The sequence below is a fragment of the Boeremia exigua genome, assembly GCF_020726555.1.
Source record: "Boeremia exigua strain MPI-SDFR-AT-0100 chromosome Unknown C7974scaffold_11, whole genome shotgun sequence".
Classification (NCBI taxonomy): domain Eukaryota; kingdom Fungi; phylum Ascomycota; class Dothideomycetes; order Pleosporales; family Didymellaceae; genus Boeremia; species Boeremia exigua.
The window spans coordinates 762,730-787,377 of NW_025763528.1; the positions used below are offsets into that span (position 1 = coordinate 762,730).

The following is a 24,648-nucleotide window of genomic DNA, read 5'->3' on the forward strand; positions in this document are numbered from 1 at the left end:
TCAACGCTTTGGCCGCAGAAGGCACACCCATGTAAGTGCCGATGACCCCTGCCATGCTAGCGTGCTAGCGCGGGTTCCCGAGTTTTTGGAAGTCAACAGCTCGCCAGGACGCCAGCGGATAATAGACACGCCATTCTGCGCTGCCCGGCATTTTCCTACATCTCCACCCGCTCAATTGACCCTCTGCTCCCCTCTGATTACTCTTCATATACCCTCTCGCAACTCTGCTGCCTGCTGCAGTGGACTTCTTGACCCCACACAACACACTGCACACCGCAAGGGAGCTGCAAGACTAGCAGTCCGGACGAATTCCCTAGCACTCCAGGTTGATTAGTTTCTACCTGCGCAAACAGGTACGCATTGGGTCTTTATTGCGAAGAGGCGACGTAGCAGCACATCTGTCTTAATCGTGGTGTTGCCTGATAGCTCTTTCCTGGAGCTCCAGGGCGCCTTCTTAGAAAACGCAACGAACGCTCACACATCAGTCCAGACGCACCGCACCTTCCTGTGCACCTTGTTCATTTAATATTTCTGTAATTTAGTCCGGAGTCGTCTTTGAAGGTATGCTGCACTCCTTTTCCCACGCTCGCCAACATCGTAAAGCCGCTGCGCGGGGAGCCCCTCACCTCCACCCCCAGAATGCCAAAGCTAATTCGAGCTCGACACAGCTTTTCAGGCGTCAAATCAGCCACCATGTACGGATCAGGCCAGCAGACCGGCATCTCCACGCCGCGCTCTGCAGCAAATCTGCGCCCGCTCATCCTCACCCACGGCTCGCTCGAGTACACCCTCCTCATCCCGACCGCCCTGCACTTCAATGCACAGCAATTGAGGGACACCTTCAAGCAGACTCTGCCCGAGCCCACAGACGAACTTGCACAGGATGACGAGCCCTCATCGGTCGTCGAGCTGGTTGCACGCTACCTCGGCTTCATTGCCAAGGAGGTAGAGGAAGGCGAGGATCCCGACTCTTTCGAGGAGGTCCTTAAGCTGGTTCTCACCGAGTTCGAGCGCGCCTTCCTGCGGGGCAACGAGGTGCATGCGCTGGCCGCAACTCTGCCAGGCATCACGGAGAAGAAGCTGGAGACGGTACGGTCATACTACGCAGCTCGCGCCGCTGTCGAGAGGCCTATCAAACACCATGAGTCAGCCCTCTTCCGCGAGGCTGTGGACGAGAATGCCTTCATCTATGCTGTTCTGGGCGGCCAGGGCAACATCGAGGAGTACTTCGATGAGCTTCGGGAAATTTACAACACATACCCCTCGTTTGTCGAGGATTTCATTGCGGCTGAGGCACAACATCTGCTTACTCTGTCTCGGGATCCACGAGCGGAGAAGCTCTACTCAAAGGGGTTGGACGTTATGCGCTGGTTGAACAACCGCGAGGCTCAACCGGACACCGATTATCTCGTCTCAGCCCCTGTCAGCTTACCTCTGATTGGTCTTACACAGCTCGCCCACTACGTCGTTACCTGCAGAGTGCTCGGTAGCCACCCTGGTCACATCCGCAGCCGTTTTGCCGGTGTCACTGGCCACTCCCAGGGTGTTGTCACAGCTGCCGCTATTGCGGAAGCAAAGAACTGGGAGACTTTTGAGAAGTCTGCCAAGAAAGCGATTGAGATCCTCTTCTGGATTGGTACACGCAGTCAGCAGGCCTTCCCAAGGACCTCTCTTTCGCCCAATGTCCTGCAGGACTCGATCGACAACAGCGAGGGTACCCCAACCCCCATGTTGTCGATCCGCGATCTGTCCCGCAAGGCTGTCCAGGATCACATTGATGCAACAAACGCACATCTGCCCCAAGACAGGCACATCGCCATCTCTCTGGTGAACAGCGCGCGCAACTTTGTCGTCACAGGTCCGCCGATTTCTCTGTACGGTCTCAACCTTCGTCTACGCAAGGTCAAGGCCCCTACTGGTCTCGATCAGACGAGGATTCCCTTCACGGAGCGCAAGGTTCGCTTTGTCAACCGCTTCCTCCCCATCACCGCACCATTCCACAGCCCATACCTTGCCGAAGCGGCAAAGCAGCTGGAGGATGACCTCAAGGACATCAAGATCGCTGCGAGCGATCTTGGTATACCTATGTACAGCACACACACTGGTCTGGACATCCGTGAGGAGGGTCCTGAGGACATCGTCCCTTCTCTCGTGAGAATGATCACCAGCGAGCCAGTGGAGTGGGAGAAGGCTACAGTCTTCCCAAACGCTACCCACATCCTCGACTTCGGTCCCGGTGGCATCTCCGGTCTTGGTGTGCTAACCAACCGCAACAAGGAGGGAACCGGTGTTCGTGTCATTCTTGCTGGAGCAATTGATGGACAAAACCCCGAAGTCGGCTATAAGCCTGAAATTTTTGACCGCGACTTCGAGCATGCCGTCACATATGCTGTCGACTGGGTCAAGGAACATGGCCCGAAGCTCGTCAAGACATCCAGCGGCAAGACATACGTTGACACTAAGATGAGTCGCGTTCTCGGCTTGCCTCCCGTTATGGTTGCTGGTATGACACCTTGTACCGTGCCCTGGGACTTTGTTGCAGCCACCATGAATGCTGGCTACGAGATCGAGCTTGCCGGTGGAGGCTACTACAATGAGAAAACCATGACCGAGGCCATCACAAAGGTTGAGAAGAACATCCCTGCTGGTCGTGGTATCACCGTTAACCTGATTTACGTTAACCCCCGTGCCATGGGCTGGCAAATCCCCCTTCTGGCCAAGCTTAGGGCTGATGGCGTGCCAATTGAGGGTCTGACCATCGGTGCTGGTGTGCCCTCTATTGAAGTGGCCAACGAGTACATTGAGACTCTGGGAATTAAGCACATCGCTTTCAAGCCTGGCTCCGTCGAGGCTATCCAGGCGACCATCAACATCGCTAAGGCGAACCCCACTTTCCCGGTTCTGCTTCAGTGGACTGGAGGCCGAGGTGGTGGCCACCACTCGTTCGAGGATTTCCACCAGCCTATTCTCCAGATGTATGGCCGTCTTCGCAAGTGCGACAATCTCATCCTTGTTGCCGGTTCCGGTTTTGGTGGTGCCGAGGATACCTACCCCTACCTCACCGGTAGCTGGTCGACCAAGTTTGGGTACCCTCCCATGCCCTATGATGGATGTTTATTCGGCAGTCGTGTGATGACTGCCAAGGAGGCGTACACTTCCCCTTCTGCCAAGCAGGCCATAGTCGACGCACCTGGTCTGGACGACGCTGACTGGGAGAAGACCTACAAGGGCCCTGCTGGTGGTGTCATCACTGTCCGTTCTGAGATGGGTGAGCCAATCCACAAGCTCGCGACTCGCGGTGTCATCTTCTGGCACGAGATGGATCAGAAGATCTTTGCTCTGGACAAGGCCAAGCGTATCCCCGAGCTCAAGAAGATGCGCGAACACATCATCAAGAAGCTCAACGAGGACTTCCAGAAAGTATGGTTCGGCAGGAACAAGAAGGGCGAGTCGGTTGACCTCGAAGACATGACCTATTCCGAGGTTGTCCAGCGCATGGTAGATCTCATGTACGTCAAGCACCAGTCTCGCTGGATCGATCAGAGCTTGAAGCGACTCACCGGTGATTTCATTCGCCGAGTTGAAGAGCGTTTCAGCAAGTCTGGCGGCGAATCCATCATTCAGAGCTACGATGAGCTCAACGATCCGTTCCCAACTCTGGAACAAGTCTTCAAGACTTACCCCGAGGCTGATCAGCAATTGATCAACGCTCAAGATGTTCAGCACTTCCTGCTCCTTTGCCAGCGCCGTGGACAGAAGCCTGTGCCGTTTGTTCCTTGCCTCGATGACACATTCGAATTTTTCTTCAAGAAGGACTCACTGTGGCAGTCTGAGGATATCGAAGCCGTGGTCGATCAGGATGTCGGCAGGACCTGTATTCTGCAGGGTCCCATGTCTGTCAAATACTCCACCAAGGTTGATGAGCCAATCAAGGAGATTCTCGACGGTGTTCACGATGGCCACATCAAGTACTTGTTGCGCGATATCTATGGCGATGATGAGTCCAAGGTGCCTGTGGTCGAGTACTTCGGCAGCAAGCTCCTTGCAGCTTCAGAGGCTCTGGAAGTCGATGGTCTCACCGTATCTCAGCTCGAGAACAAGACCATCTACCGCTTGTCGCCGGCGCCAAACGCGACCTTGCCCGAGGTTCCGTCATGGCTGCAACTCCTTGCTGGTACCACATATTCGTGGAGACATGCTTTCTTCACTACCGATGTTTTCGTTCAAGGCCAGCGTTTCCAGACCAACCCGACAGCTAGGATCTTTGCTCCCATCCCTGGCATGATCGTGGAGATTACCAACCCCAACGATCCCAGTACGACTTCGATCACCGTAAAGGAATTGCACCACGGCGCAAAGTATGTCAAGACCGTGGATGTCAGCATGAAGAACAACGAGATTTTGCTCAACATGTACGAGGAGCGCACTGCTCTCGGGTCTGCTGTTGCTCTTCCGTTCCGCTTCACTTATCGCCCTGATGTTGGATATGCACCTATCCATGAGGTTATGGACGCACGTAACGACCGCATCAAGGACTTCTACTACAAGATCTGGTTTGGTGACGAAGCCTGTCCCTTCGATGCTTCTGTGACCTCCCGCTTTGACGGTGGCCGTGCCACTGTTACAAGCGAAGCCATCAACGACTTCGTCCACGCAGTCGGCAACACTGGTGAAGCCTTTGTCGACCGTCCTGGCAAGGAAGTCTTTGCTCCCATGGACTTTGCCATCGTTGTTGGCTGGAAGGCGATCACCAAGCCAATCTTTCCTCGTGCCATTGATGGTGACCTGCTCAAGCTGGTTCATCTTTCTAACGGCTTCCGTATGATCCCTGGTGCGGAGCCCTTGAAGAAGGGCGACGTTCTTGACACCACCGCTCAAATCAATGCTGTCATCAACCAAGAGTCCGGCAAGATGGTCGAGGTGTGTGGCACAATTACTCGTGATGGTGCACCCGTTATGGAGGTTACCAGCCAGTTCTTGTACCGCGGCGCGTACAGCGATTTCGAGAACACATTCCAAAGGAAGACAGAGAAACCTATGCAATTGCCATTGGCTACCAGCAAGGATGTTGCTATCTTGCGATCAAAGGAGTGGTTCAACTTCGAGGAGCCTGAGATTGACCTTCTTGGCAAAACTCTGATTTTCAAGCTGGCAACTTTCCAAAAGTACAAGAACAAGACCATTTTCTCCGAGATCGAGACCATTGGGGAGGTCCTGCTTGAGCTCCCAACCAAGGAACTCATCCAGATCGCATCTGTCAACTACCAGTCTGGGACAGCACACGGTAACCCTGTGATTGACTACCTGGAGCGCAACGGTTCTACAATCGACCAGCCAGTCAATTTCGAGAACCCCATTCCCCTGCACGGTAAAGCGCCATTGACGCTGAGGGCACCTGCGTCCAACGAGAACTACGCCCGTGTATCCGGCGACTACAACCCTATTCACGTCTCCCGTGTCTTCGCCAGCTATGCCAACCTGCCTGGTACCATCACCCATGGCATGTACTCCAGTGCTGCCGTTAGGAGCCTGGTCGAGACCTGGGCTGCTGAGAACAATGTTGGCCGCGTAAGGAGTTACCACGTCAACCTTGTGGGTATGGTTCTTCCCGACGATATGCTCGATGTCAAGCTTCAGCACGTCGGTATGGTCTCCGGTCGCAAGATCATCAAAATCGAGGTCAGTAATCAGGAGACAGAGGATAAGGTTCTTCTCGGTGAAGCCGAGGTTGAGCAGCCTACAACATCCTATGTCTTTACCGGTCAAGGTTCTCAGGAACAAGGCATGGGAATGGATCTGTACAACAGCAGCCCCGTTGCCAAGGAGGTCTGGGACCGTGCCGATAAGCACTTCATGGACAACTATGGTAAGTCTATCGTTTTAACCCTGTCACATCATTCACTGACCCATTGTAGGCTTTGCCATCACCAACATTGTCAAGAACAACCCCAAGGAGCTCACCATTCACTTTGGTGGCCCTCGTGGAAAGGCTATTCGTCAGAATTACATTTCCATGACCTTTGAGACAGTCAGTGCCGATGGATCAATCAAGTCCGAAAAGATCTTCAAGGAGATTGACGAGAGCACAACTTCGTACACATATCGCTCGCCTACCGGTCTGCTGTCAGCAACTCAGTTCACACAGCCAGCCCTCACACTTATGGAGAAGGCCTCATTCGAAGACATGCGCTCCAAGGGTCTCGTGCAGCGCGACAGCACTTTCGCTGGCCACTCGCTCGGAGAGTACAGCGCGCTTGCTGCGCTTGCCGAGGTCATGCCCATCGAGAGCTTGGTTTCTGTTGTGTTCTACCGCGGTCTCACCATGCAGGTCGCTGTCGAGCGTGATGAGGCTGGCCGTTCCAACTACTCCATGTGCGCTGTCAATCCCAGCAGGATCTCCAAGACCTTCAACGAGCAAGCTCTTCAGTACGTTGTTGAGAACATCGCGGAGACAACTGGCTGGCTCCTCGAGATCGTCAACTACAACATCGCCAACATGCAGTACGTCGCTGCTGGTGATCTTCGTGCTCTGGACACCCTCACCGGTGTGACAAACTACCTCAAGCAGCAAAAGATCGATATCCAGTCTCTGATGCAGAGTCTGTCCATGGAAGACGTCAAGGCTCATCTGGTTGAGATCATCAAGGGCTGCGCCGAGCAGACTGAGGCTAAGCCCAAGCCTCTCGACCTCCAGCGTGGATTCGCTACCATCCCGCTCAAGGGCATTGATGTTCCCTTCCACAGCACCTTCTTGCGCTCCGGCGTGAAGCCCTTCCGAAGCTTTTTACTGAAGAAGATCCACAAGACATCCATCGACCCCTCAAAGCTGGTCGGGAAATACATACCCAACGTCACTGCGAAGCCGTTCGCGTTGACTAAGGAGTACTTTGAGGATGTGTACAAGCTCACAAACTCGCCTAAGATTGGCAACATTCTTGCCAACTGGGAGAAGTACGAGGAGAAGGAGGAGACCACTGCGTCCGCATAGAGTCGTTGAGCTATCGGGATTTGGGCGTTGTAACGGCCGTTTGCTTAGACTTTTGATATCCGTTGTAGAAACAAGCAGTCTTATATCGAGACTTTAGAGTGAAGATTTTAGTACAAACTAGTAATTGACATTTTCATGTTACTTCGTTCGCCGTTCCTTGAGTTGTGATATCGATTCCTGAATCGAGTTGTCACTTGACCTCTCATCGTGCAATAGCCATAACAGGCAGTGTTGCATCTCGCCAATTAGACTTCCAAGCACTTTAGAAGACCGCCGGCATCCTGGTCTTAACCCTAAGCCGCTTGGCCAGCTCCCAGTCCTGCCAGAAGACCGGCCAGATCGACAGTACCGTCGGCAGCTCCCTTACCCTCGCCACCTGCAGCAGCTCCTTTACCCTCGCCACCTGCAGCCGCGCCACCTCCTAGTCCAGCCAGCAAGTCAGCCAGGCCGCCAGCACCTGCGTCAGCGCCGCCAGCTCCTGCTGCGCCTCCAAGAAGGCTGCTCAAGATATTGCCAATGTCAAGGCCACCAGCGCCTTGCTGCTGCTGCTGCTGCTGCTGCTGCTCCTGACCACCGGCCTGAAGAGCCTCCTCTGCGGCTTGGTTCTGACCTTTACCCTTTCCCTTTCCCTTTCCCTTGCCCTTTCCCTTTCCCTTGCCCTTTCCCTTGCCCTGCTCTTGCTGACCAGCTGCGGCCTCCGTGCCGTTACCTGCAACGCCGGTCCCGTTCGCCGCCGCACCGCCGCCCACGATCTCAGTGGCATTTCCCGCGGCAGCCTGCTGTTCAGCAGCAGCCTGTTCCGCAGCGGCCTGCTCAGCGGCGGCTTGTTCGGCAGCGGCTTGTCCTTCACCCTTAGCTTGCTTCCCGCCCTTGGCCTGCTCTTGGCCCTTAGCTTGCTCGGCAGCGGCTTGTTGTTCAGCAGCGGCCTGGTGCTCGGCAGCGGCTTGCTGTCCTGCCTTGGCCTGTTCTGCTGCGGCTTGCTGTTCTGCCGCGGCTTGCTGTTGCTCTGCCGCGGCTTGCTGTTGCTCTGCCGCGGCACGGTCAGCGTCCTTTTGGGCTTGCTGTGCGTCTAGCTCGGCTTGGTTTTGAAGCTGCTTGGCTTGCTCTTCCTGCTGCTTAACCTGCTCTTGGGCTGCCGCCTCAGCGGCTCCCTTCCCCTTCCCCTTTCCCTCCTCAGCGGCTCCCTTCCCCTTCCCCTTGCCAAGAGCGGGCTCTGTAGCATTGCCTGGAGCCGGAGGAGCTCCTGATGGTGCTGGTGGTGCAACTTCCGCCGCTCCTACAGCGCCTTTGCCTTTGCCCTCACCCTTGCCCTGGCCCTTGCCCTTGCCCTTGCCCGCTGGTTCAGTTGCATTACCTGGAGCTGGGGGGGCTAGAGGAGCGCCTGATGGTGTGGGTGGTGCAAGTTCCGCTGCTCCTACAGCGCCCTTGCCTTTGCCCTCACCTTTGCCTTTGCCGGCTGGTTCGGCCGCGGCCTGTTCGCCCGCAGCAGCTTGTCCTCCGGCGTTCTCGGCGGCAGCCTGGTTCTGGTTTTCGCCTCCGCGAGCAACCAAAGGGGCGCCGCGAAGCTCGAGAGCACGCTTACGGAAGCCGTAAACAGACACTTGCTGTCGTTTATCAAGACCAGTGGCGGGTATGACGACGTTTCCACCTGAATTGGCTACGGCTGAATCCGTTACGACAAATGGACGCGGAGCTGCTGCCACCAGCGAGGCCGATAGCAGAGTAAGAAGGGAGTATTCGACCTTCATAATGATGGTTGATGACAATGATGACTGAAATGATTGTAAAGAGATGTATCAGATCAACTGTAAAGGATAGTAAAAGTGAGCGCAGCTCTTGAAAGAAAGGAAGGTAGAAGGTACTGAGTGTCCTGCACCAAGGTTCGTTGAAGAAGATGGGATTGGGCGTGGCACTGAATCCTTCCGAAGAGGCTGCATATATACTCATGTTTCTGTGTGTACTACGTTCAGTATATTCTCATCTAAGGCAAGATCCCGAATGAGAAGGCCCGCGCAGTGCGAAGGGTTCTCGAAGATCCCGTGTATTCCATACGTGCGCTGTTGGAGACTTCGTTCTTCCAAGAACACATACACACAGACCCACAGATCTGTCACAATGGGCAAGATGCTTCATTCGACATGACAGCCGTGGGTCAGATGGTCTGGGCGCCAGGTTGGCGCTATCGGGAACGGGGAATGGGTGAACGCTCGAACGCATGAAGACGTCGAGCCCATAATGGCGGTCCTGACAATCAGGTATAGCGGGGCACTCCTGACCAGATTCGAACGTGGGCTGTCAGAGATCATGTTGCAGACAGGCCGGGGCGCGGATTAACCCTGGAGAGAGTTCCTAAACGCATGAGTTTGGTGCGTGACAACGGTTGCGGGCATGAAGCGAAGCCGGTTTCAGGAACGCTGCCGTGCGATCTTCAACTTTCGGAATCAACAAGATCTTCTGTTATTACTCCACAGGTTTCTCGTTGCGATGAGCTGAATGGTAACGCCATTCTCTGATGAGGTTTCATTTCACGCTCGCAGGATCAATGCCTGAGATTCGAGGCAGAATAGGTGTCATAAATAGCATGCTCGTAGATGCGCGATGTTCTAACCGCTCGCGTCAGCTAACCATCTTGCTTGGGCAGATATTCAGTGCGCCCTATGTCGCAATTCCAGAGGGTAGTCGCAGCCGACGCAGTGCGGTACTGTTCTTACCTCGGAGGTCGATCTCGGCACAATACTGAACTGTGAAAGCTCACGCTTGTGGCCGGCGAGCAACAAAAGAATAGATCGGATGACAGTGGAGCTCATAACTTTGCGAAAGGTTTCCGAGACTTTAGATCTGTTTCCATCCTTTAGAGGTGAGATTGCACAGATGGCTGCTCGTTGTTCCCCCAGGAGGCGAGGAGCCGCAGAATCATCAACACGTTCATTGGCTGTGCGGGCAGTGAATAATAGCCCTCCGGCCAGCCTCGGTTAGTTATTCTGAGGACTTCGTCATTGAGCCCAGACGTCCAGGATGGTGATGTCCATTTCACGTCTCTGTGGCTATCGTTGCAAGTACATAGAATAACGTTGGGGCGACTTGCTCAACGCGACAGGCCCGAGATTATAGGTTGTTCCGGCGGCGCCATCATTCCTGTGTAGCTTCACGTCTTTCGCCGATTTCGCCTTTCCGCACTTCCAACACACAATGGCCTCCAGGACGGTTCCCGCGTCGTTCACAAGACCGCTATTCGCAACACTACGCAGCACGCCTCTGCCTACTCGATCCTTCCTCTGCGTTGCATCACGAACACGAACACGTACCTCGACCGAATTGTATCGCCCTGTCGTTCGCATTGCCAGCCACACGAGAGCTTTCTCGTCAACGCCACGAGCACAACTGGCCACCGAAGATGACTCTTTCGACCCGAAATCGATTGAGCGCGAGGTCGACGAAGTCGATGTTCTCATTGTGGGCGGAGGCCCTGCTGGTCTATCAGCCGCTATCAAGCTGAAGCAGCTTGCGAACGCGGCAGGAAATGAGGACTTCCGTGTACTGTTACTCGAGAAGTCGGGCGAATTGGGTGATCATATTGTGTCTGGAAACGTCATCGAGCCTTCTGCACTAGACGAGCTGCTACCAGACTGGAGGTCTGAGGATAACTTGAACCGTTTTGCCGACATCACACCTGCGAAGGAGGACCGCATGCGTTTCCTCACGAAGACCAGATCGATCTATCTCCCGAAACCACCGCAGATGAACAACCATGGCAATTACATCATCAGTCTGAATCAGATGGTTAAATGGCTTGGCGAGCGTGCCGAAGAAGTGGGTGTGGAAGTATACCCAGGATTTGCCGCTTCTGAGATTTTGTACAATCATGAGGGTGTGGTCAAAGGTGTGGCCACTAACGATCTCGGTATCTCACGCGAAGGCAAGGCCAAGGACTCCTTTGAGCGCGGCATGGAGTTCCATGCTCGGGTAACGCTTCTTGGCGAGGGCTGTCATGGCAGCCTGTCTAAACAGGTTATCAAGAAGTATGACCTGAGGCGAGACAGTCAGCATCAAACATATGGCCTTGGTATTAAGGAGGTATGGGAGGTCCAGCCCGAGAAATTCAAGTCGGGTCAGGTCACCCACACAATGGGTTATCCCTTGCAAAAGGACACCTACGGCGGTGGTTGGATGTACCATTTCGGTGACAACCTGGTCAGTATTGGTCTTGTAGTCGGTCTCGACTACCCCAACCCATGGGTCTCACCATACGGCGAGTTCCAGAGGATGAAGCATCACCCGATTTACAAGGATGTGTTGGAGGGTGGCAAGTGTATCTCCTACGGTGCAAGGACACTGAATGAGGGTGGCTTCCAATCGATACCAAAGCTTGCTTTTCCCGGTGGTGCTCTGCTAGGTGATTCGGCAGGATTCGTCAATGTACCCAAGATCAAGGGTACACATACAGCAATGCGCTCGGGGATGATGGCTGCAGAGGCAACATGGGACGCGCTGCAAGGCAACACTGATGGTGGCACAGTATTTCTTTTCGATTACGAGGACAAGATGAGGAAGTCTTCGGTCTGGGCAGAGCTCAAGCAAGTTCGCAATATGCGACCTTCTTTCCACACGGCGCTGGGTCTCTACGGAGGTGTGCTATACTCTGGTCTAGAGGCCTACGTCTTCCGTGGCAAGACACCATGGACTTTAAAGCATGGGCTCCCCGACCACGCTGCCACAAAGACGGCAGACCAATACGAGAAAATCGAGTATCCCAAGCCTGACGGCAAGATCAGCTTTGATATCTTGACAAGCGTCAGTCGCAGCGGCACAAACCACGAAGAGGATCAACCGTGCCATCTACAAGTCAAGGACTGGGAAGCGCACGCACAGAAGCAGTACCCCCAGTATAAGGGTGTTGAGAACCGCTTCTGCCCTGCTGGTGTATACGAGTATGTTGAGGACGACAGTAAGGAGTTGGGCGTCAGGTTCCAAATCAACGCCCAGAAGTAAGTCCAATCTAACTTGCAATCACATGTTCCCGCTAAGCTGACACCCCTATAGCTGCGTCCACTGCAAGACCTGCGACATCAAAGTACCAGCCCAAGACATCAACTGGCAGACTCCTCAGGGTGGTGAAGGACCCAAGTACGTCCTCACTTAGAGGCTGATTGCACTACGGTATCGTTTTCTGGCGTAAACCACTGCTACATCTGTTCAGATTGTGTATATTAGGCAGCGCGCAATTGTATATACCCATTTCTCCTGCCAACATATTGATGCCCAATGGTGAAGCCGAGCCAGCCGAACATGTGGTGTGACCTTGCGCACAATGCTCTCCCCATCGTGATGGCGACGGCGACCACGACGACGACGCAAGGCTGAAGAATTCGACAGCCTCGGTAACTGCCCCCAGAGGATTTGTTTTAACCACTTACATCATGACGTGGGTGTTGGAGGTTGACTGACGGGAACAGACGAGTGGTTGCACGTGACATTTCGGTACCACGCTAATACCGGATAGCTTGGCTTCGAGCGTTGAGCGTGCGCCTCACTCCATTCCAGCACCACTCACTCACCCACCGTTTCCGGGGTTGCAATATCAAATCCAACCGCCCGCTCATCTCTATCCCATTTTCGCTACCGCAACATCTGTGCGTAGCGTTCGAATTACCGGACCCAACCACCCTCGACTGCTCTTCGCCGTCGCGCGTCATTCTCCAGGTCTTCGGGCAATCAGGTTCCCTGTAAAGGCCGCCCTCTCGCACCCAACAGTAGGACTCCCCGCGCCACCATTCAGCTTCCCCAAAGGTACGACTAGTCGCCTACTGTCTTGTTTCCGCTGGCCACAACTCTGCGCACTTCACTGGTTCCTGTCGCGTGTTGCCTTGGGCCGCTGGTTTTCCTGTCGCATGCTTCCTGTCCGCTTCCTTCGCAATGGCGCACCAAACCCAGACTCATTCCCCGGTTGTTCTCACATTCTTCGACATGCGCTCACTCTCCTCATCAGGCTAGGTACTTAGCAGGATAAAGCTACACAGCAGCTATCGTCATGACCGAGGTATCCTCCACACGCCTTTACCTAGGCAATCTCCCCCGCAATGCCACCAAGGCAGAAGTCGAAACCCACTTCCAGACCCATGGCACCGGCGAAATCACCGAGATAAAGCTCATGAACGGCTTTGGTTTCATCGAGTACAAGGACGCCATGGATGCGCGTGACGTCGTTCCTGGTAAGTCATGAATCGCCACAAGCGCACATGAACAATTGCTAACCTTTTTTATTGCAGCTTTTCGTATGTATTCCTCGTTTACAACGCGTTTGTCTTATCGATATTGTTTCTTACCTGCACAGATGGCTCTGATTTCATGGGCGAGCGCCTGATCGTCCAGTTTGCGCGTGGATCCCGTCGCAACGAGAATTTCACCCCTCACGAGCGAGTACCACCGCGTCCTCGTCGCACTCCCTACCGGATGAGAATAACAAACCTTCCGGTGGAGACCAGCTGGCAGGTTAGACACCCCAACCCTTGGATTTCCCCTGTTTCCTCCTAGGCCCAAGCAGACCAGGTCCTGGAGCGCCTATGGCTTTGTTTTTGCGTTCTTCGTGTACCCCATAAACTGGATTGGACTCGGCCTAATCTCGATGTATAGGATCTTAAGGACTTTGCCCGTCAATCTGGTCTGGACGTCGTCTACTCTGAAGTTGGACGTGAGCGTGATGGCACTGGGTACGTAGACGCCATGTGTCACACTAACAAGCTTACTGATTATTTCCCAGTTTCGTCGAATATGAGACGGCCGCCGACTTGAAGACTGCCGTTGAGAAGCTGGACCGTCGTGAGTTCAAGGGTCAGGAAGTCACCTGCACTCAGGACATCTCCGACCCGCCTCCACCCCCTCCTTTCAAGCCAAGGGCTCCTTACGGAGGCCCTGGTGGTCCTGATGACAGGGGCCGTGATAGGTATCGATCTCGCTCGCCCATGGGCCGCCGTGGCGGTGGCTACCCTCCCGCTCCGTATGATGATTACTACGATCGCCGCGGTCCTCCCCGTGGTTACAGCCCTCGCCGGGATGACTACCGTCGCCGCACCCCACCGCGCGAATTCTACGATAGACGTGAAGGAGGATATGGTCGCTCGCCGCCTCGTGGCCGCATGGCGCCTGATGAGTATGGCCCACCGCGTGCGCGCTACCCTGACGATCCTTACGATGCCAGGGCCGGCCCACCACCTCGTCGCTACGATGACCCCTACATGAACGGAGGTGGTCGTCCTTACGACGGAGGTCGTCCTCCTTCCCCTCGCGGCGTACGCCCTCGTAGCCCGGGAGGCCGCCCACCTTACGATGCCCCCCCGGCTGGCGGCGACTACCCACCCCGTGGACGCTACTAGTAAATCTCTCTCTTCGCGCAAGCTTTGGCGCGCCTTGGAAAGCGCTTATAGAATCAGATCCCGGCCCATCTTCCGGACGGAAAGTCATGGCGATTGACGGAAGTGTGGAATAAAGCGTGCATGACGCAGGGACGAGGTTACTTTCTACTATTTCCTTAAAATTTGGACGGATGTTTGATTGAATTTGTTTGGATCACCGTGTATTTCTTCCGGCCCTTGCGCAATTGCCGCTTGACTGACTGCGCAACTTCTGGAGCCTAGGCAGCCTCCTGCAGACTGAGTAAATCGGCTCTGCCAGGGTCATCACACCTAAAAGTCTATCATCGGGTGCTTTCAGGAATTCTTTTTCTTCGTTAGTAATGGATTGTGCTTGGTATGTAAATTAGTTCTACGCTAAAAGTATACATGCAATACGATGCACGATGAAACGCCGGGCGAATGTATTGGTCGCATGATGATATGTTCCTCGGCGAGTTCGAGGGGGTAGGGGGCGAAGTATATGCAGATGTAGCGGAATAGCATGCGACAGGCTACGTCTGTTCGAAGTCGTGATCAAGGCTATGTCTAATGATGTGCTTGCAGGAGATCCAAGTTCACACTGGCATAAAACTCGATGCCGCACGAATTCCCCACCTGCTTTCACTCTGGCCCGGACAGGGCAAGGCAGCACGCATATTTTAGACATGGGACGGTACCTTCACCTCGAAGCTGCACCCTCGCTTACTGCATAAAAGCTTTCATCGAGCTCCGCTCGATAGCTTCCGTCAGCCTCCACCCACATCGCTAATTCGATTCCCGTAAGTACAGCATTTGCCTTTGCCGTGTGCTTGCACTCACAAAAAACAGTAGCGAAACGTCATGGCTCCCAAGTCTACGGCTCCCAAATCCTATGAGCCTGCCTCTGAACCCTACTTCAAGATCTTCGAAGACGATATACAACTCCAGACACCTCAGCGGTCCACTCTTCCCGTGCCAAGTGTAGTCTACAACGATCACAACGAGAACCTCGATCCTTCCTACATTCACCGCAGCAAAGCTACCTTCAAGTTCGTCAACCAGTCCGCAATGGAGAACGACTCTACGACACCAGTCAAGCGCACGCCATTAGCAGATGTCACCGAGGATGTAGTCAGTCGTCCCCGCTCGCTTTCCTCTGCCTTGGCTGAGATCGCTAGGCTAGAGGACAAGTTGCAGGCTTACAAGGACGACAACCAGACCTTGAAGGACGAGAACCGGGAGTTGAAGGGCGAGATTGCGGCTTATCAAGACGCACTTTATCAGGCCGATGTGGATGCAGGCTACCTATGATCGTGCGGCATTGAGGTGTCCGTACAGCGGTCTTCTGGACCAGCTGTGTCTCAGATATTTGCGTGTGGAATCAAGGTCAGCAGGCATCGCTGTGCCGCTTGTTTGATGGAAGTCACGGATTCGGTCTTCAATTTGCCATTGGGCGCAGTTCAGAATGATCACTTAAAAAAGAAATGTTTTTCACCGCTGTACAATTGTTCCCCTTGATATGTTCGCGACTATCATGTGAGATGCGTTGACACTGACGCTGTACTACCTCACTCCTTGGTCGTCGCTCCTTGGTTGCAAGTCAGTTGGATAGAGACAGTACCTGCATTTGTTCCTGTCATACCTTGATGTCGACAACAACTATCGTCCAAGCCTGCATTGGCCACTCATCTAGGAATTGACATGATCCCATTTCGGGCAACATCTTTTTTTAAAATCATCATAGTGTACGATGCTGGGTGGTGGCTCCGGCGTACCTCAGCTTCGACCCATATTTCCGCATCTTCATGTGACCAAGAGGTCCTCAGCAAATGTAAGACAGATTGTTATAACATTAATAGATATCTTGATCTGATAGTTAATCATCGATTCACTACAAGGACTCAGTAAGAGACAAAGCAGCAGAAGGTTGTCACCCGCTTTGCTTAGAATATCCAGGAAGATTGCTTGCAATTGTCACTCTGCATGTTTATTCAATCCGTGCGCTTCAATTTTCGCGTTGATTTCTTGCGGACATTCGGAAAGTGTTCCAGACTTACGGTAGGCACCCCAGCGAAGTCCGCATCATCCTCGTGTTTCAGACCTGTTGCCTTTGACGAGTTTGCTCAAAACATGCGCGCAACAAAGAAGTCTACACCGATTCTATGCATCGTGACAGTTGTCTCAACATGCATGCTTCTGATTTCAGGCACAAACCTTGTGATCCAAACAAGAACAAAGGTGGCAAAACTCTCAGAGTGATGATGAGGGTTCCACTGCGCCGCAGAAGCCTTCACTTTGCTGCAGTTTGACTGAGCCGCATCAGCCACACTGGGTGTATTTATATTGCCAAAAGGCTGTCATTCGCCTTCCCACATAGTCTCCAACGAAACAGTTACGACTGTTTCCTGGTTCACCAAGACGACTCCAGAATACACCACAAGATCAGATGGCCGACCAAGACCGTGGAAACGCGAGCGCTATGCGTAAGTCAGAGATCTTGACCCAATATCTCTTACTAAACTTCACCAGAGCATGGCATATCCCTACGAGATACAGACTCCGGCTCCGGCTCGGCATCGAGCGTTGAATCCACCCCTAACGACAGCGGCTTCAGTTCTTCAAGCGTCAGAGCGGGCTATTTTGCACAGCACGGCATCGTGGCTGGACCCAACGATGGCTTCAACTCCCTCTTCAATCGCCTAGCCATCAAGGAGGGCTGGTCGAAGGCCCAGCGCAAGAAGCGCCGTCATGAAGCTATCGCAGACGAGATCGACGCCATCTACGGTACTGACAACTCGAAGCTGGAGAAGTGGCAGGAGCTGTGTCGCGACGTTCAAATTGGCCCTGTTCCTCTGTCAATCACCAAGTGCAGAAAGGTAAGTCAACGTCTCGGAGTGCAAGTGGTCGGTCATTAATAAAACCCTAGGCCCTACACACAGTCTATGTCAATCTCGTGAATCTGATCGACCATCGTCGCAACCGGACAGTGCGGCTCATTCTCTTCCCTAACTACGCAGCGTTTCGCAAGTGGACGCTCGGTGGTAAGAAGGGGTCCCGCATCTTCCCGAAGCAGCAGGCGAAGGAGGAGGGCTTCATCAAAGCGCTTCTCAGGGACTTGCACCTCTTTTGAGAGCTTGCGGCCTGCAGGTTCATACTTTATGACATGGCCATCGTGTGATTTTGGATTGGAATTATTGGGCTGGAATCTTGGGGTATTGACGCTGGAGGAATGAGATACTAGTGCCGTTGGAGTCTGGTTCTTGATCATCCTATGTACGGTCGTACCAACAGGAAATGCATGGTGAATCTGGTTCATTATATTGTCCCTATGGCTCTTGACGTCAACAAGCTGTCAACATATGATCAATGAAGCCTCGGTGAGGAGAGCACATATGCACCAAATAGCAATTTGCTGAGTCAAAGTCTCCGCAGTCCATGTGCTTGGTGGTCACCATAGGTCGCAGCCTTGCTCTGGTGCGACAGTGTCTCGAGTGGAGAATGTGGAGGCGGTGTGCCGTACCAAGTCAACGTCTCAGCGATCCTTCTTGCCAATCAAGAGGAGGAAGAAGACGCCCAAGGTTTTGATATGCTGATCTGTCGTATTAGGTTCAGATCCGCGTGGGCGAGCGGGGAGGACATGAGTGTGATGAGCCCAGTTGGAAGTCGATGCACACGCTGTGAGCGATTTGCCATCCTTGCAGGGGAGTACGAAGGGTCATCTGCACCTCCATCCTGCATGTGAAGTGAGCATGGACGCTATGAGCCCCAGTGGGACTGATGGACGCCTTCCCGCTGACAGATTTAGCGCGCTTGGGCCGGAAGTACCTAGCTCCTTCGGCCGCCAAACCCTCGCCAACGCAATGCACGCATACACGCCGTACAACACATAGCCCCAGTCAGCGATCTATGCAATATTGCTCAAGATCTCTGGATCACGATGCGTGTGCTTATATCTTCTGTCGCGCCGTCAGCGCGTTCCCACGACTGTGCACTCCTTCCATCCCGCCATGAATCACTCTGCTCTGATTTGAACAGCCTTCACGGCCTGTCCACGACCCACGGTCGTCGCCGCTATGATCACAAGCACGGTGCTTGAGAACGAAAATGTCCAGCTCGAAGACGGCCGCAGACTTTCGTACGCGACTTATGGCAGTCCTGTACCCCGCACCACGGTCTTCTACATGCACGGCTTTCCGTCGTCGCGGTATGAGGGGAAGCTGTGGCATTCGTCATGCACGAAGCATATGATACGCCTGATAGCCCCAGATCGCCCTGGCATTGGCCTCTCGACGTACAAACCGAACCGCCGTATTCTCGACTGGCCCGCCGACGTACTTGCACTCGCCGACCACCTCAAGGTATCGCAGTTCTACATACTGGGTGTGAGCGGAGGAGCGCCGTACGCGCTAGCATGCATAAAGAGGATACCGAAGGAGAGGCTGTTGGGCGTGAGCGTGGTCAGCGGGCTGTACCCTACGAAGTTCGGCACATCGGGCATGATGCTGCAGTCGCGAATGCTCTTCTGGGTGGCTCCGTGGCTCACGGGCCTGACTTCGCTCATGTTTGACACGAGCATGGGCAAAGCCGCGAGATGCTCCGATCCACAGGTCTTTGAAGACATGTTGGAGCAAGAGGTCGAAAGCCGACACGCTGGTGATCAAGCTGTTATGAAAGACCCAAAGCACTGGCCGACGTTTGTCGCCATGATGCGAGAGGCTTTCGCACACGGGAGTCGAGGTGCAAGCTGGGAGGCAAGACTGAAGGGTAGCGAATGGGGGTTCGAACTGAGGCAGCTGTATATTAGCAGCGGTGTTGGGTGTCCACTCACCTTGTGGCATGGCACAGAGGATGTGAACTGTCCAGCAGCAATGGCGAAGAAGGCCAAAGCTCTGATTCCCGGTTCCAGGCTACATATGATGGAAGGGGAGGGCCATGTGAGCTTCATATTCAAAAAGGCCGACGAGATCCTGGACGATCTCATAGGCATCGATGAGGAGGAGGAGTTCATTCAGGTAGGTGTTTAAGTAGCCATCGCTCTGTTTCGTTGGCCCAAATGTTACTTGGAGTCGTACCCAGCGATACACATGATAGCATGCTTCAACAGAAAGTCTTCGTCGCCGGTCGTGCTCACCTCCTGTCTCTGGATGGTGGATCTTTGGTTTATCTATGAGAGCATCGCATAGTTATGTCCAAGACAGGGTAGGACTGTTCGTGCTATCGACTTCGTCGTTAGCATCGCAATCCATGTGCCACGATCGCTCCTTCTGCTTCTTTGTGCTCCAATCCTCCGAATACAGGGCTAGTTCTATGCTTAAGGCAATGTTCAAGTTGTCTGCGAGGGCAGACGGGGGAATCGTTTATATTGATACCCAGCCTTTTCTCCACACTTTAAGAGCTAATAATCTTGCTTTTCTTAGTCATTGAAGGTTTCTGCTGAAACATCGCCTGAGTATCTTATCATTGGAATATTACAGGTTCCCTACATACTCCTATCGCCTGTTCAGAGCTGTCCACGTTTCAACCCACTCGATGTGATAATTGAGCCCGTTCGGGGACGGTCACTACAATGGGGGCATGAAGCTGTCACCGCTAGGAGACATGGCAAGAGCAGGATCTCCTATACTTAGTTCGCCATTTGCTAGACCGTGACCGTTTGTCATACCCCCGTTGGGAGAGTGAACACCATTTGCCAAACTGTGGCCGTTTGTTAGACCGCCATTTAGAGTGATGACACCGTTCGGTTGATTGGCGTCATCTGTCGTAGTCCTTGCTGTATCACTATTCGCCTGCCTTCTGGTACTGGTCGCAACTGCTGCAGCACTGGTGACATGATTGGAGCCCTCAAAGAAGGCGTGGGCTCTCGTCAAGATTTCCGAGTCCATGCGGAACGCCGTAGCATGGCCTAATAAGAATCCGACCCTCTGGCAGCTGGCAGTACTTTCATTGTTGATTATGTCATTACAGCCCTCCCAGAGGTCTTTCCTGCCGGCGCAAATCTCGCGGAACATGGTTTCGCGAGTTTCTTGGAGCCGCATCTCGGCCGCAAGCATGTGATTGATCATTGTCTCGAGCGTTCTCATCTCCGACTAGAGACTCGTCAGAAGTGGTTACAAGCACAAGATATATCCTTACGTCTCTAGAACTGGATCGAATGAACTCGTCATAGGACATCGCCCCGGCAGGTGGTTGCTGCGTTGGAGTCAGTATTCAGTCAAGCCTTCGATGTGGGAGTGAATCAAACCTCTGGGAGGGCATCGGCCCTATTCAAATCGTCAACGAATGGGCACATGTAGTGGTGTATTACAACGAAACAACGGCAGGCGTGTAAGAATCAAGTCTAAGGTAAGCTAGAGTGATGTGAGGACACATGTGGAATTGCAAACAAGCGATAATATGATGACAAGAATCGAAGTATGACGATGAAGACTTTGATGAAAGTTGGACCGGAATCTCACCGTCGCGCCTGTAGTTTGTGCAGCATTCGGTAGCGGGTTCCCTATCTGTCCAGGATCGTACCTTCATCACCGACATAAGACAGATGTAGAGACCGCGCTTCGGCCGAACTTTTGGCAACAAAGTACATATCGGTAGCACCTCTCACCTTGGTACATGTTGTATGTCGGTATCTTGACCAGATACAAGTATGCTCGGTACTTGTCCATGTTCACGGCCTTTCACAAGGATTTTTTAAAGGTGTTTGATGAATCTGATACAAAAGCACGCTAATCTTGGGTGAATAGGAAAGGTGGAGATGTCAGGCATACACGCATGTTGAAGAATGCCCACCGGCAAAAAGACTGCCCAAGCAGACAGCTCCGGAGCGTGACGACGTGAGAAAGACCAAATGATGCCCCAAAGGCAAAAAAAGATGTCGCACATTATACATGGCGGTACCGTGAATCGAACACGGGCTGGCGCGGATCTGGATCGGAACACTAGGTGTTCGCCAGCCACAACGCGACGTCATACCACTAGCTAGAGAGTTGTTAGACGTTGCGAGGGCAGTGGATGGATGAGTTAAACTTACACCATACCACCTAAGTGATGATTGATAAAATCCACATTTATTAGTGGTATCATATTGTCAGGATTTGAGCCCAAATCGTGCAAGTAGTCTTTCAGTTGTGGTTCCGAGAATATTGCAACGCTGTGAATGTAGTGGGGTAATTTTATGAGCTGGTGCGGGGCTCAAGGGTTCAAGGCCTGTGCACGCCCGTAAGTAACCCTGTGAAGCCGGTCTGAGCCTGGACACCTTGAGTGCGATTAATCGTGGAGTGCAGGTCTTTCAGTGCTGGCATTATCGATTGTAAAGCCTGCGTTTCGCTACGGGTTTCCTGCTTCGGGCTGGGAGAAACCTGCGAGCTTTTTTTGTTGCCTTGATGTCAAAGTGAGAGGGAGGGTAGGTGCTCGCTGTTGTCTGTTTCTTCGTCAAAACCTCCTCTAGCGCTTCGACACCTGCATGACCGCCATGTCGCGTCGTCAGTCGCGTAACAAGTCCACCGCATCATACCGTATCGAGGACGGTTACTCATTTCTCGATGAGGAAGACGAACATGCTGGACCATCGCGACAGCGCAGACCAGTCGTACAAGATGACGAGGAGGATGGCGACGATTTCATGCCCGACGCCAATGCAGAGGAAGAGCAGGAAGACGATTTCGAGGAAGAACTCATAGAAGAAGAGGATTCGGACGACGAGACAGCTGCAAATGAGGAGGCGTTGGCCCGGGAGTCATCTTTCATTGACGTTAACGATGTCGAGATCGCACCCTCCCGCCCATCTACGGGCAAAGGCAAGATTCCAGCTGTCCCACAATTCTTACCGCAAGGCCCGAGGCCTAAATCGACCGCTTCAGTGCAAGTTCCGCACAGCTTTGCTAGAAGTGGCGGGAGGAAGGTTAATATGGATGACGATAAAATCAGAGCTCGAGGCATCGCCGACTTCAGCGGAAAGGGAGGCCAGGAAGCGCGCTTGAAGGACTTGTTCGGACCCGCTAATATCGATTTAAAGCCTATATTGAGGACAAGAGACGAATGGAGGCCACAGGAGACATTTCCGATCCGCGATTCTGGCCTGAAGAGAAGTCCGTTTGAAAGCTCAGAGGCAAGAGCGAAAGACACAAAACTTCTTCAAACATGGTACACCGATATCGGAAGGGATCAATTTATGGAGGGTCAGATTACAGCTGTTCTGAGTGAAGAGCGAGGTGCCACGTATATCATGAACGATGGAGCTGCCTCAATCAATGTCCTTGCAGGCAGAAACATTGATCCCCGGCTACTTCCACTAACGAAGGGCTCATTCATCGATATCGCAGATCCATTCGAGGACAAGGCCAAAAGGAGTGGCTGGCTACTCAATCTGGGAGCACGTGTGCAAGACACTCAATGGATGACAAATGAGAACGGGAATACACAATATCTTGCTGTTGCTGTGGAACAAAGAGACAAGGTCTGTCAGCAGCCAGCGGTCATGGAACAGCCGACCGCACCTGCATTCTCCGCCACGAAGCCGTTTGCTTCATCAATACAGATATGGGCTTTCGATTCTAGCCCAGACTTCGGACTTGATTCGTCCAAAAAGCCTAGGCTGGCTCTTGTTATTTGTACAAACTGGGGTGCGCCAAAGCAGATCAGATGGTCCCCTATTATGCCACATGACAGAAAGTTACCATTGAGTGGTAACGGAACAATCGATGTTGGGCTACTCGCAGGTATCTGGTCAGATGGACGAGTGCGGGTGCTCAACATTGAGATCCCCAAAGCCGACAGAGATACCACTGGACCTACATTCATGCACTTTGCTCAGGCCGCTTTCGAAGTCTCTTTTCCACAAACAGTGCCCACTTGTCTTCATTGGTTTTCTGGCTCCACCATTGCTGTTGGGACTGCCGCTGGCACGTTAGCTATATGGACCTTGACTCAGCCCGGGACTCTATCTTCAACATCTCCAACTAGGAGTAATCCGACGCCCTGGTTTTATAAGCAGATTGGAGATACCTACGTTCTGACGATGCTCTCAGGCTGGCCCTCACAACCCCACTTCGTGTCGGTAAGCACAGCAGACGGCTTTGCGCGACTTTATGACATACGCTCTCCGGACACAGACACCGTCGCTTCAGTCCGTGGACGCGTGCTAGTCACTACTCAAGCGTGGCACGAACACACCCAATCTTTCATAATGCCGGATGAATATTACATGCTTAAGCACAACAATATTCGTCGATTCTATCACAACATCTACAGTGCACGAGCAGAGAGCAGCATAGTGCGTGTTGCCGCAAGCCCAGTGCACCCTGGAGTCTTGATTGCTGGCGCCAATGGGGCAGTATTTGCAACAAATCCTGTCGGACGAGTTGTCAATACGAAAGTGGTACCCTGGCAGCAGAATTGGTTCTTTCATGAGTGGAGGCCACCGGTAGCTGAGATGACCTTGAAACCACCTACCCGCGATACTACAATGCAAGATGAAGATACTCAGGATATCCCAACCCCGAACACGCCTGAAGTACCGCCTTCAGCACTGTCTAAGCCTATGGTACGCATCACAGAGGGTTACAAGGCTACACAGCCAGGCATTTCTTACTCGACAACATCGAAGAAGAAACCAGAGACCGAAACTAGCACCCTTATTACAATCTTCGAAGAGCAGTCATCAATCAGCGCTCTAGCGTGGAATCCGAATCTGAAGTTTGGAACGTGGGCAGTCGCGGGGATGAACAGTGGACTACTCCGCGTAGAGGACATCGGCGTGTGAAAGGTTACAAGCAGAGCAAACTCATGGAGTATTGCAACTACAAGACGGTCAGGAATTACAATAATAGGGCATACACGCAAGCTATCTACCTTCTCCTTTTCCGCGCTGCCTCAGCTCGTGCTCGTTTCGCGGCCTCACTGAATGCACAATCGGCGACGCCACAACAACACCAAATTCCATCCCTGTTCTTAGTCTTCCAGTATCCGTCTCCATAGTTTATGGTCAGCTCTTGCCCTTTGAGAATAGGCCTATTTGTTCTGACAACAATCTTGGACTCATCCCCAACCCTTACCCATTCGAAATCCGAGTTGGCGTTGCATGAATGGTTGATAAATCTAGTCCAGTTGCCCATACGCTGTGAATCCACAAACCCCATTATTGTATCTGCATCATTGCTTACAGCAAACAGGTAGGAGCTGTCATCGGAAGGGTCAGTGTGAATGAATTCTCCAACGTACTCGCCGAGAACAATGTTTGCCCGTATCTTACTGAGTGCGTATGTACCGATACCGAAGTCTTCGCCTATCCAACGCAAC

General features: G+C 53.1%; 8 protein-coding genes across 8 annotated transcripts; 6 read left to right on the top strand and 2 right to left on the bottom strand.

Moving 5' to 3' along the window:
- The first annotated feature begins 351 nt into the window (after positions 1-351).
- Positions 352-7,157, top strand: C7974DRAFT_46711 (acyl transferase domain-containing protein). Its single transcript, XM_046146353.1, has 4 exons — positions 352-353; positions 491-561; positions 669-5,866; positions 5,916-7,157. Exons 3-4 carry the CDS (start codon positions 694-696, stop codon positions 6,986-6,988), a joined length of 6,246 nt encoding a protein of 2,081 aa, XP_045993344.1. The 5' UTR covers positions 352-353; positions 491-561; positions 669-693; the 3' UTR covers positions 6,989-7,157.
- A 124-nt stretch (positions 7,158-7,281) lies between these two features.
- Positions 7,282-8,736, bottom strand: C7974DRAFT_379432 (uncharacterized protein; the record flags this gene model as incomplete). The annotated part of the gene is made up of 1 exon (XM_046140464.1): positions 7,282-8,736. The coding sequence occupies one exon, from the start codon at positions 8,734-8,736 to the stop codon at positions 7,282-7,284; it is 1,455 nt and encodes a 484-aa protein (XP_045993345.1).
- Positions 8,737-9,853: 1,117 nt separating this feature from the next.
- On the top strand, positions 9,854-12,344 carry C7974DRAFT_401966 (uncharacterized protein). Its single transcript, XM_046142642.1, has 3 exons — positions 9,854-11,743; positions 11,800-11,973; positions 12,029-12,344. Exons 1-2 carry the CDS (start codon positions 10,178-10,180, stop codon positions 11,875-11,877), a joined length of 1,644 nt encoding a protein of 547 aa, XP_045993346.1. The 5' UTR covers positions 9,854-10,177; the 3' UTR covers positions 11,878-11,973; positions 12,029-12,344.
- A 672-nt stretch (positions 12,345-13,016) lies between these two features.
- Positions 13,017-14,358, top strand: C7974DRAFT_319034 (uncharacterized protein; the record flags this gene model as incomplete). Its single annotated transcript, XM_046138688.1, has 4 exons — positions 13,017-13,197; positions 13,320-13,477; positions 13,619-13,695; positions 13,746-14,358. The coding sequence occupies 4 exons, from the start codon at positions 13,017-13,019 to the stop codon at positions 14,356-14,358; spliced, it is 1,029 nt and encodes a 342-aa protein (XP_045993347.1).
- Positions 14,359-16,337: 1,979 nt separating this feature from the next.
- On the top strand, positions 16,338-17,898 carry C7974DRAFT_401976 (uncharacterized protein). The gene is made up of 4 exons (XM_046142643.1): positions 16,338-16,838; positions 16,885-17,231; positions 17,282-17,680; positions 17,875-17,898. The coding sequence occupies exons 1-3, from the start codon at positions 16,802-16,804 to the stop codon at positions 17,483-17,485; spliced, it is 588 nt and encodes a 195-aa protein (XP_045993348.1). The 5' UTR covers positions 16,338-16,801; the 3' UTR covers positions 17,486-17,680; positions 17,875-17,898.
- Positions 17,899-18,201: 303 nt separating this feature from the next.
- C7974DRAFT_46860 (Alpha/Beta hydrolase protein) lies at positions 18,202-19,647 on the top strand. Its single transcript, XM_046146402.1, has one exon. It carries the CDS (start codon positions 18,429-18,431, stop codon positions 19,377-19,379), a length of 951 nt encoding a protein of 316 aa, XP_045993349.1. The 5' UTR covers positions 18,202-18,428; the 3' UTR covers positions 19,380-19,647.
- Positions 19,648-19,916: 269 nt separating this feature from the next.
- C7974DRAFT_379436 (uncharacterized protein) lies at positions 19,917-20,938 on the bottom strand (the record flags this gene model as incomplete). The annotated part of the gene is made up of 4 exons (XM_046140465.1): positions 19,917-20,441; positions 20,488-20,544; positions 20,811-20,818; positions 20,872-20,938. 4 exons carry the CDS (start codon positions 20,936-20,938, stop codon positions 19,917-19,919), a joined length of 657 nt encoding a protein of 218 aa, XP_045993350.1.
- An 885-nt stretch (positions 20,939-21,823) lies between these two features.
- C7974DRAFT_318825 (uncharacterized protein) lies at positions 21,824-24,112 on the top strand (the record flags this gene model as incomplete). The annotated part of the gene is made up of 1 exon (XM_046138670.1): positions 21,824-24,112. One exon carries the CDS (start codon positions 21,824-21,826, stop codon positions 24,110-24,112), a length of 2,289 nt encoding a protein of 762 aa, XP_045993351.1.
- Positions 24,113-24,648: the final 536 nt, after the last annotated feature.

Bases quoted from the DNA above. Each gene is read 5' to 3' on its own strand.
- C7974DRAFT_46711 (XM_046146353.1), top strand. From the start codon at position 694: ATGTACGGATCAGGCCAGCAGACCGGCATCTCCACGCCGCGCTCTGCA. The intron at 5,867-5,915 runs GTAAGTCTATCG...GACCCATTGTAG, and splicing joins GCACTTCATGGACAACTATG to GCTTTGCCATCACCAACATT.
- C7974DRAFT_46860 (XM_046146402.1), top strand. From the start codon at position 18,429: ATGATCACAAGCACGGTGCTTGAGAACGAAAATGTCCAGCTCGAAGAC.
- C7974DRAFT_401976 (XM_046142643.1), top strand. From the start codon at position 16,802: ATGGCCGACCAAGACCGTGGAAACGCGAGCGCTATGC. The intron at 16,839-16,884 runs GTAAGTCAGAGA...AAACTTCACCAG, and splicing joins TGGAAACGCGAGCGCTATGC to AGCATGGCATATCCCTACGA. The intron at 17,232-17,281 runs GTAAGTCAACGT...ATAAAACCCTAG, and splicing joins CAATCACCAAGTGCAGAAAG to GCCCTACACACAGTCTATGT.
- C7974DRAFT_401966 (XM_046142642.1), top strand. From the start codon at position 10,178: ATGGCCTCCAGGACGGTTCCCGCGTCGTTCACAAGACCGCTATTCGCA. The intron at 11,744-11,799 runs CCTGACGGCAAG...CAGCGGCACAAA, and splicing joins AGAAAATCGAGTATCCCAAG to CCACGAAGAGGATCAACCGT.